This window comes from Labrus mixtus, chromosome 9 (assembly GCF_963584025.1).
Source record: "Labrus mixtus chromosome 9, fLabMix1.1, whole genome shotgun sequence".
Taxonomy (NCBI): domain Eukaryota; kingdom Metazoa; phylum Chordata; class Actinopteri; order Labriformes; family Labridae; genus Labrus; species Labrus mixtus.
In genome coordinates, this window is record NC_083620.1 from 25,914,104 (window position 1) to 25,925,068 (window position 10,965).

At 43.7% G+C, this 10,965-nt stretch overlaps 1 protein-coding gene across 1 annotated transcript; it reads left to right on the forward strand.

Annotated features, from left to right (window-relative positions):
• The first annotated feature begins 361 nt into the window (after positions 1 to 361).
• si:ch1073-83n3.2 (uncharacterized) lies at positions 362 to 5,988 on the forward strand. Its single transcript, XM_061047123.1, has 5 exons — positions 362 to 555; positions 2,370 to 2,628; positions 2,931 to 2,964; positions 3,223 to 3,421; positions 5,164 to 5,988. Exons 1-5 carry the CDS (start codon positions 501 to 503, stop codon positions 5,523 to 5,525), a joined length of 909 nt encoding a protein of 302 aa, XP_060903106.1. The 5' UTR covers positions 362 to 500; the 3' UTR covers positions 5,526 to 5,988.
• The last annotated feature ends 4,977 nt before the right edge of the window (positions 5,989 to 10,965 follow it).

A 10,965-nucleotide genomic window follows, 5' to 3' on the forward strand; every position in this document is an offset into this window, starting at 1 on the left:
AATCCCTCAGTTTTAATCTGCCTGAGCGGGAGGTGTGCCAAGCTCTGGTTCGGAGGCCATCCAAGAACATAGAAATGCAGGGGGGGAAAAAAAGTTGGATGACGATTTGCTCTATTATTATTATTGACCCATATGTTGTGTGTGCAGGCCTGCAAATGGAGGCTTACGGACGTGTGTGTGTGTGTGTGTGTTTTCCAGAAAGAGAGGCAGCATGGAAGCATCCAATTTGACATCTGGTGATGAAAGCAGAGGCCCTGATTTTATCCACTAATCTTATGAATACATGAGCCCTACATTCATATGATGTTTATGTCTGCATGAGCAAAGGAAGACTTGAATTCCACTCCCAAACAGCCCGGGTTTAAAGGAAGGAAGGCCTAAATAGTGGGGATTATTGTCTCTTTCTCTCTCTCTCTCTCTCTCCCTCTCTCCCTCTCTGTCTCTAACCCTATTTTTACGCATCAAAAGCTCTGCGGCTCATTTCAGTCCCTGTTGCTGTGATGACCACAGGCATGAGCACTGCAGGCGTTCACCGAGGCTTCCTCAGGAAATATGGTAGGCCTGCTGTGCATTCCTTCACCAGCGTTCACATTTCTTTCACATTATGTGATGGGCGATTAACTTTTTTTTTCCAGTTGCTATTTACAAAATGTTTGTGCTACTCATCAGAGGTCAATGTCAATCTGTTTCTGTGCATGCAGTGACTCATGCATGTTGCCGTTAATCATTTGGTGCATATAACGAGTTTGAAACAAAACGTTATTTAAAAAAGAATATTTGAAGAACTGCTCTTACAACATTGAAGAAAGCCAAAATTACAAAAACATATTTGTAGTTTTAAAGGACCTACAGGGCCTTTGATATGAAATGACATTTTTCCATTCATAAATCTGTTTATACTTTCAGTAGTTTCCCCCTAAGGAGCTATATATCAGGTGTTTATTTTTCTCAGAGCTTATAGGGCTTTAGACTGAGGAGGAGTGCAGTCTCAGATCAACACTTCAGCTCTGACATGAGTGATGTCAGTCTGAGAGTCCCCTCTGTGAGATATAATCACTCCCAGATGTCTTTTTTATAGAATGACGAGATGTTCGTTGTCAAAGCCAAGTCAGGATTTCAGGACTCGGACAATGTTCTCCGTCTTTGTTTTTATGCTACATCTGTTTTATATCTTTCCCAAATTTTTATTTGACAATGGCGTCATGACGACTCAAGAGACAAGAGAATCAGCTTTACTGTACGTTTAGCATTGTCAGCAGTTTGGACTCATTGTTGCAGCAAACCTCAACAGTAATGTTTAATCATTTTAAATCTCACCACATATACCTCTATCTATATCTCCAAATATCTGTTTTAAAATCCACCTGTTCATCCTTAATCCTCTGTATAGAGAACTAGAGCAGATCTTTCCCATCCATCAACAGTGTGCTCTCTATAATATCATCATTACACAATGGACGGCTGTCTGGGACACTATCATAATGTGTGTCCTGTCCCTAAAAACTCACAGTATGTTCCAAAAACCAGAGGCTTTTCCTTATTTTGTCCTCAGGATGATAGATTGTCACAGACATTTTTTTACACAGAGGAATACTGAAGGGTGGATTGCGATTAACAAGGATATTTGTATTATTATTATTATTCCACTCTGAGCCCTGTTGCCTTAGTTGACATTTCTCCAGTAATTTCAGAATTCAGGCCCCAGATAATTGCATTTTTTTTTTTGCCTTTGCTTGCTTTGTGTCATTTTTTTTTTCATACAGATTAAGAGCAGCACTAATCTGAAATAGAAATGATGTCCCTCGTGAGGCTAATGGGATAAGTCAATGACATTTAAAATGAAACATTGTTTTTTTTTCTGCACAGATTATTTTCTGGAAAAGATTTCTTCTTGCATAATCACAGCAAACACAAATGCTATACCTTACAAAGATACATCTGTGAAATCATCCAGTTGTTGGTGTTGACAGAGAAGTGATTACTCTTTGGTAACTTTTGGTTATTTATTGAACGGTAAGTCAAAATGGTATTAACAGAAGCCTATTTTATCCTCGTATTGACCCTGTTATTACAATTTGGACTGAATTAAGAGCACCTCTAAAATGGTCTGCTTAAAAGCACAGCCTCAAAAAAATTGAACCAACTTGTACAAATCTAAAGGAGGATTCAGCAAGAAGTACAGAATTCAAAGTTTCAGGCTTTAGCACTTTTCTGGACAATCAAATCAATCAAACAGGATAATTACAGAACACATAGCTCCAACAAAGCAAGGTCTTCATTTTTACTTTAATCCAAACAAAAATGCATGACAGAAACTGCTGAGAGTAAATGAGAAAAAACGTCAGTAAGATTTGTTTTTTTTCTGGCAGGGGGCTTCATGTTCAAGCAGTGGAAGGAGAAGTACCTTGTGCTGACCATGGAGGGGTCCCTGTTGGTTTGTCGGGATGCAGAGTCCCCCCCAGACCAGGTGATAGCTCTACATAACAACTGTGAGACCATCGCAGAGGGACGGGAAATCCTCGACCTGCCCAAACTGCCTCCAGGGGGCAGGAGGGACTGCTGCTTCGCTCTCATCCTACAGCAGAACAAGTTCCTGCTGCTTCTCACTGACAACCCAGAGGACTGCAAGTGGGTGTCTCTCTCTCTCTCTCTCTCTCTCTCTCTCTCTCTCTCTCTCTCTCTCTCTCAGATAAACAGAAACACACATACAGTGGAACACACCTACATAAGTCTCCTTTGCCCCACTCAGATAATACCTGCACACATGGCTTATTGACACACACATAAACATGCTGCAGCCCAAGTTTCCTTTGTCCCACTAACAGTTAGACATGTTTACTGCAGAAGGGTGCAGTCTGACCTTTCTCACATTAAAAAGGAAGCCTGGATCAGATTCAAACATAGTGACTTGTCATTTTATCTTTTCACAGTCTGTGGCTGAATTTGATCAGGAAAGTGAGAGAGGTGAGTCAGCAGTTTTGACTTCACTTTGGTCCTGTGGTTGCCTCATTGAACCTTGATTTATTGTCCTCTTTTTTTTCAGTAGCTTTCCCCCTCTGTTTCCAGATGTGCATTTGAATGTTATAGTAACAACTGAAAACATGTGAATTTTAACAATGTGTAAAACCTAAAAAGATAAAGGGGTTTTTTGTGTGAGGCTCCTTTGTTACTGTATACACTTTATCCCTCTCATAATGACCTCCTGTGTGTCTCATTGTTTAGGGTGTCATGTCACCCCTGACCCTTCAGAGACAGCGCAGCATCACTCCCTGCATCACCGACAGAGACCCCTTGCCTGATTCCTCCAGTGATAAAGATCCCGGGTCCCCCAGGGTCAGTGAGGGCACCCCTCCTTTGTCTCGAGTCACTGAGCGAGGAGGATCCTTCAGAGAGAGAGGCCAACACCAAGGTTCATTATCAGGTACACTAGTTGGTATCTCACATGTCAAAGCTGATTTATTTCTAGTTTCACCACCTCCCGTGATAGATATATGAAAGACAAATGATGATTCCTCGCATGCCTCTCTTCTTACTTGTAACCAACTGTTGTTTAGAGCTGGGTGGAGAGGATTCACATGTGACTTGAACGGACAAAACAATGAGCAGCAAGAGGCTTAAAATGACAAAGAACTAAGATACCTCAGATTATTAGCTCAGTTGTTAAGCAGGTTGTTAAAACATGCAAATGGCTGAGGTGTATACTGAACTTATTCCCCTTTTATGAAGACATAGTTTGGTGCAACATTATCCCATAGACATCCAGATACACTGAAAAACTTTCAGCTGAACTGAATCAGGTTGGGCCTGTCAAATCTGTTTTGCAGAGGCAAATTTAGATTTTCACATGTTAACTTAAACGAATAATAACACACTTACTGGAAAGTTTATAAACGTGACTTTTGGTAAGTGTGTAGGCAGAAGCTGGTGGGATGTAAAACCATTCTTTTTTTTTTTTTATACCAGAAAAAAGACAATTCAATTCAATTAAAAAAACTTCATTTGTACAAAATATAAAAAGAGTAGATATAAGTGGACAGTGATCGGACTGACAGATGTAAACAGAACTAAATATATATATATATACAGAGCTATGTGCAAGTAGGCAAACTAAACGATAAGTTATAAGGTGCATTTATTAATGGTAAAGATTAATAATGAAAACAAATAATGTTAAAATTTACGCTAATTTTTGACAGCAATGGATCCCTTTTAAGTGTAAGTGTGTGTGTGTGGGGGGGGGGGGGGGGGGGGGGGGGGGGGGGGGGGCTCGCTCAGCGCTTTTCTATACAATGGGGGGTTACAAGTAAAAACGGTTGGAAAACGTGTTAGTGAGATGCCACATATGTTGACAAGCTGAATCTTGATTTGTGTATGTATTTAGTAAACAACACAGTAGTTCACATAACGTTTGAATGGAATGTGTTGACTATGAAATGATGTCATGTCACATGTTTGTGTTTAAGTTTGAACTAGAAGCCATCTGGATTAGATGTTGGAACAAGCTACTAGCTAGAAGCCTTTGCGTTTCATTGCTCTGATAAGATGCAGCATGTAGAGACTTTTTGGTCTGCTCCTGTTGATAGCAACCCTTTGAAATCACAAACGGTTTGAGAGGTTACGCTCTGCCAATGAAAGGCGTCTGATCCAACCTTCACAACAGGGTCCTAAGACGGTGACTAGACTCTTCTCCTCTGTCGCCCCCCAGTGGTGGAATGAGTCCCTCTGCACCTTTAAGAAAAAGCTAAAGACCCAGCTCTTTCATGAATACCTACTAACTTAATGATGATGGTCTCCATATTATTGATGATGATGATGGTAGTGACGATGGTTTTTGTTTGATAAAGACGACTTATAAGATGGTTTCTATACTGATTAGAGCTCTCAAGAACTGCCCTCAATGTTGTGCTTTGTCTCTGGTCACTTCCTGTCAGCACCTGTGTGTCCAATCAGACTCAAAGCTGATCGTTTGCTCTTACTGACATTGTTCCCTTTTTTTCTAGATCCTTGCTTGTGTTGTTCTTACTCTCTGATGTACGTCGCTTTGGATAAAAGAGTCTGCTAAGTGAATTGTAGAATTGTAGGTTCAGGAAGTGTAATGAAAACAATCAACCAAATAACTTGTGATTTTATCGTCTTATTTTATTTTTTCTAATGACTTTACAGCTGGTGTAACACGGCGGTCTCTACGTGGTTCTGTGCCCCCACCTCATCGCGTGTCAGATTGTCTTCGCCATGGCAACAGCAGCGATGCCCGGGCGGTGAGGGCGGTGTGCCTGCTGATGGGAGGAGCAGCGGCCTCCTCGGCTATGGGCTACCTCAGCTCCTGCTCCCCCTGCTCCCCCTCCTCCCCCGTAGCTACCAGAGCCCCCGAGATCGCCAATGGCTCAGGGAGCTTCTCTGAGCTTTCCGCTGGAGGCTCCTACCACGCCTGCAGCCAGGACGTCGACTCTCCACACTTCAACAGCTTCGACTTTGAAGGAGACTCTGACTTTGATGCGTTTGATTGTGGAGGATTTGCTTTTTAGTTTAGTTTGGGTTAGACAAAGACATTTTATTCTCATATAAAAATCCCTGTGTTGGTCATCCTTTTAAAGGAGATTGTTGTAAATTAATCATTGGGTTATATACGTCTAATTTATAAATTAATGAATGTGTTCTTCCTGGCTTTATGCCCATGCTCCTCAGGTAAATCATTCATGATCCGGACTCCTCTGAACACTGTCTGTCTATGTTGAATCACTCTTTCCATGCCACAGGATGAAACAAACACAGAATAATGATTCAAGACAATAGCATGGATATTTACAAGGACATTTTAGAGTCAGAAGTTCAACAGTTGTGTTTCATTTTATACTTTTTTTTAAAATGTAGCCTCTGTAAATATTTTTCTCCATTTCCATTTTTCATTAATTTCATTGTTTTCCTCTCCTTCTGAGTTTCAGAAATCACCCACTTTTCCCATCAGCGAAAGATGTACTCTAAATAAATCCTGCTGTCACAATGACTGTGCTTCTTTCTCGGCATCTGCTGTTTGTTGGCTATATTCATTGAGAGTCAATTTTGACAGCAGGCCAATGTTTTTGAGAGCGGATGACGAATGAGAGTTGCGGAAGAGGCAGGTTTTCAGAGCTGCGCGGCTGTGTGTGCTTATTGCAGATTTTTGTCGCACAGCAAAAATAATCTCCTGGGTTTACAGCTTATGTAGATGTGCAGGAGCTGAGTGTGCTCTCTGTTGTTTTTCTCACCAGAGTGGGCTACATGTGTTCGGATTCAACATCCAGCACCTGCTACAAATCACTGACACATAGCAAACCCTGATGCAACAACTGCAGATGGACACAGGGCTCATTCTTATTCTTATTAAAACAAAAAAATTGCAGTCATATTGAATTCTATGCAACACCTCAAAGCCTTTGTTGCTCAATATTGGCACAATTGCCAACCAGGCCAAACGGTGCCCTCAAAGGTGCATTTTGACCTCTTCTCAGTGTTGGGGTTGTATCAAGTCAACTTTGGTTATATTCTTTAATAATTATTTTTAATTATTAATAATATAAATAAAATATCATTAAACTATGTTTAATCTCGTTTTGGGGCACCACCCTGTACTCAGGGAAATATAACCAAAATATCACTCAAATCAGTCTCGAATCAGTTATTTAATTACTAATATTATTAATAATTAATAACTATATTTAATAAATTGAAGGCGTGAAATCCGTACACAAAGCCTTCGCACCCAGCTTATATCACAATGCAAATACACCAGTAATCACAAACAACTGCTCTCTTAAATTATAACAGAATTTATTTAAACAAAGCAACATCAATCCAAAATCAATGAACTTAATCAAACAAATAACTATTATAAACTAATCTAAGCAACAAACATTATCAATCGGCCCTACACGATCTGTGTCTCTGAGGCGTCTGGATGGCCATGAGTGTACAGATCTCTGTGTGTGTGTGTGTGTGTGTGTGTGTTAGTCAAAGGGGAAGAAAAAAAGATAGAAGAGGAGCGTAGAGGTGGAGAGAAATGCGTGCCTGAAGATGCCGGATCACAGTCCGAATCCCGCACCACAACTCGGAGTAATTCCCTTCATTCACAAAAACAAACCAATAGCCGAATTCAAGTTAATACGGCTTACACTGGCCTTTCTGATCAGAAGAGTAATACCCGGTTATAACGCTGTTACGCTAAACACATATAGGACACAGCGGTCCGAAACGGGAACAACAAGAGTTTTAAACAGGTAAAACTCAGGACGCGACGGTCCAACAAAGATAAAAATTACAGTTTCTGCTTCAATCGAACAATTGTTAAAAACACTCTCTAAAGCTAATTCTGCCCAGACCTAATTAAGCCTCACTTGTGAATCGCTTTGCCTGCGATCGGTGAAGGAAAAAGGAGTCCGGCGATAAAACAGATCTTCTGTCTGTCCTGGTGTAGAGGTGTCTGATGGCAGCAAGGGTCCCTTACGGCAAGAGCGGCTTCGTTGGTTCTCCGTCGAGTGGAAAGATGTCCGTTGATGTCCTTTCGTTGCAGGACGGAATAAGACCGTTATCTTTCTGATAATGTGTTATAGTCTGACGCTCTCCGAGAAACTGAGCTCCGAAATCCGAGCTCGGGATTTAGAACACTGCCGGCCGCGGATTACCTGCGCGCCAAAACTTAAAACAAAGGAAGATTGTTGCAGGAAACAGGAGGTGATATTGGGTCTCCGAGCACTTGAAGTCAGCGCGTGGAAAGAGATTGAACGAGGGGAGTCTCAGAGTTTTATCACCTGGCCGCCTTCCTGTGGGGTCTCCCTCAGGTTCCAGTCCCCCCTTTACATCACACGTAGGTGTGAAGTACCGCAGGGGATTCTGGGATAAAGAGTCCTTTTAGGCCTCTTTGTGATCTCAGTAAATAACTCAAAGGCACAGAGGTGCAGGCCCGAGTCCATGGTTTGACTGTTTTAAGCCTGCGTGGCCCAACATCCCCCTTTTGTCCTGAAGAATGGGATTGCGGGTCACAGTCTTTAGGGCAAATAGGGCCAACAGTCCATGTGTTAGGAGACAAACGTTCAAATAGTTAGTGAGCAACAGTCCATACATTTTGAGAGGCATTCGGTCTGGGCAGACACTGAGGCAAAGTCTGGGCAGACTGTCTAATTATGTCTAAAGCTAGGCATAAAACATAACCAGGCATTAGCAAAGCTTTGCTACTCAAGGTGCATTCTTCAACAAAACAAATGAAACAAACAGACAAGAGGAGGAGAGAAAGAGAAGAGTATCAGGTGTAGATTTGTAGGCTAACTCCTAGCCTGGGCAGGAGTAAACCTGTGGGAAGGTGTTTGTGGCATGTAGGTGTGTAAATGTACATGTACATTATGTGTCTCCCTACCAATGTCAAAAGACAAAACAGGGACTAGGAAACATTCATGTCGGTAGAGTGACATTGTTGTGTTTCCAGAATGGAGGCTACACCCCCACTCCTATGTGGAGTCAGAATCGGGTTCTCTGTAAGCGAGGGAGGCCGCCAGAACTTGCTTTCTTAGGGAGCTCGTAGGAACTCCGGTTATACCTACCCTTCTGTCTCAGGCTACGGCCATCCCGAGAGTTCCGTTCGGATCTGGTAGTTCTCAGTTCTCCAGGCTGGAACCTACTCTGTGGTTGAGTCCCACGTTTAACCCCCTGGCTCTGTTCTCTATTCTGCCAGTGATGTGGTCTCTTGTTGCCCTCACATGTCACGTGACGTAAGCGTGTCTGCCAAACTGCCTGTGCGAATCTCTTGATCTCTTTCATACTAAGCTGTGTACGACTATGCAGGGTGACATCTGACCGCACGCAGCCATGCAGATTGTGCATGAAGATGGACTTGAAAGTTTGGTTCTCTTCCAAACCTGGAGCCTCACGTCCCTGGAAATATGCAGATCTTAGGCGCCAGTATTAATCTTTGGGGGCCTCGTGCTTCTGGTGCAAGACACTGAAAGCACTAAGAAGGGCAGATGCAGGGTTAATGTAGGTGGAGTATTCCTGGCGCAAAGCATTGCAGAGCGCAGAGTACTGGTATCTGATCTCAGGCTGAAGGGTAGTTGTGAAGTTACGGACACTCTTGGAAGTTGTCTTCCAGATCAGCCTGAGTTTTTCTCTTGTGGATGCATCAGGTACCTCACTGAGACACAGGTTAATCGCTCCGAGGTAATCATCGATGCAGCGGTCTGAGTTATCTGGATCAAACCGCTCTACATCCTGTGCCATAGATTCAATGAGCCTTATGTGCATTCTTTGATCTCTGGGTAAAAGGGAGCCATCCGAGTCATCTGAGGTTTGGATATTCCTCAGCTGTGAATCCTGCGATGGGAACCTACAGGTCGCGGGAGGGGACCCCGTGTTATCTTTGCCTCTGGGGGCTGAGAAGTCACCCCCCTTCCTATGTGGTGATTCAAACCTGTGAAGGTGTGAAAGGGTGTCACAGCTGTCAGGGAACTGGGGCGTTTCCCCAAGGAGCGGGGCTCCACAGTCAAAACCAGGGAAAAATAGACTTATTTCCTCAGTCCTTGGGTTGTCCTGGCTGCTCGGTTCTTTACTGAGATTTTTCAGCAGGGTTGTTTGATCTCTTGAGGGGCTTGGTCCAGGATCGGAGTCATATCCTGACGATATGTCTTGCTCCATGCTTACCTGTGCTCCCTGAATTAATTCAAACATGTCCAACACTTTCTGCTTAGCAGTTTGTAAGTGCTGACTAACAGATTTGTTTCCTTTCTGCAAGGATCAGACCTTTGGTGGGAGTGTCCCCATGAAAGCACGGACACTCCTAGCCGTAGTCTTCCAGATCCGTTTCAGTTTTTCATGTGAGGACGCATGAGGCAGGTCAAGGAGACAATGGTCGACTTCTCTAAGGTAGTCGTTAATACTTGAATCTGGGCTATCTGGGTCAAAACGCTTCAGATCTTTGGCCTGAGGTTCTATCTGCCTGGTTCGCAGACCCTGACCCGAAGGCTGGCGAGGGCCGTCCGAGTCGTCTGACGAATCGTAAGCCCTGTGGTTGTCACGGTAGTACGGTTGCAACCGTGGTGGGGTTTGTGTTCGGCTCAGACGTGGCCGTCTATCATGGGACAGGTAATATTCGGTGCCCGATTGGACCCGTGCCTCCTCCCTGTCTCTAGGGGGCGTGAAGTCCCTCTTTCTGCGGGGTGAGGGTTCTCTTGGCTCAAAGCGTATTGCAGAACGCGGGGGCCATGGGGCATTTCCCCATGACGGTGCTTCATGGTCTGGGGAGGCGTGGCGCCCTTCATCTTTACTCACCCAGCTCTTTACCGGGTAGTCTGAGGACGTGTGCGCTTTTGTGCCTGGGTCGACCCGGCGGTATCTTCCCCTCTCCTCCAGATCCTTCAACATGTCTGTCTCCCTCCTCCATGGGCTTGGTTCAGTCTCCCATCCTTCGTCTGAGGTTCCCTCAGCTGATCTGGGGGCTGCAGTACTTATCTGCCTATCCTGAAATCTGGGTACTGTGTCACTTTGTTTCTTCTGTTCGGCCAACCTGCTGCTTCTATGCAGTGTTTTATTCTCCTCCTGCAGGGCCTTGCAATTTTCCTGCAAGGTCTTTAGTTTATCCTGCATTCTTTCAAAGTTGTCCCACAGGATCTGTCCTTCTTCTTGTACCCGGGCTACCTGTTCCCGGTGTATCTCATTCTGCACATTTGATTTGCGCTGATAAAGGAGGAGAATTTTGCCTAGAACATCTGAAATTGTGCGTGTTGGTTTCCCAGTTGGTTGATTTGCATATTCAACCAAGCCCTTTAGTTTCTCTTCACATGTGCTGAGGGTGTAGGAGTTCAGACTGTCGAGCTGCTCTATAGGGAGGTGGATAAGATTAGCAACTACATGTTGAAGGGGTGGATCGTCTGATCCACAGTGAGCCTTGGCCCATGGTTGATGTATGTCTTCTGCATACATTCTGTCTTTATTAGGGGTGATCCT

Excerpts from the sequence above, each read along its gene's own strand:
- si:ch1073-83n3.2 (XM_061047123.1), top strand. The coding sequence starts at position 501 with ATGACCACAGGCATGAGCACTGCAGGCGTTCACCGAGGCTTCCTCAGG. Across the intron at positions 556-2,369 it reads AGGCTTCCTCAGGAAATATG|GGGGCTTCATGTTCAAGCAG; the intron begins GTAGGCCTGCTG and ends TTTTTCTGGCAG. Across the intron at positions 3,422-5,163 it reads ACACCAAGGTTCATTATCAG|CTGGTGTAACACGGCGGTCT; the intron begins GTACACTAGTTG and ends ATGACTTTACAG.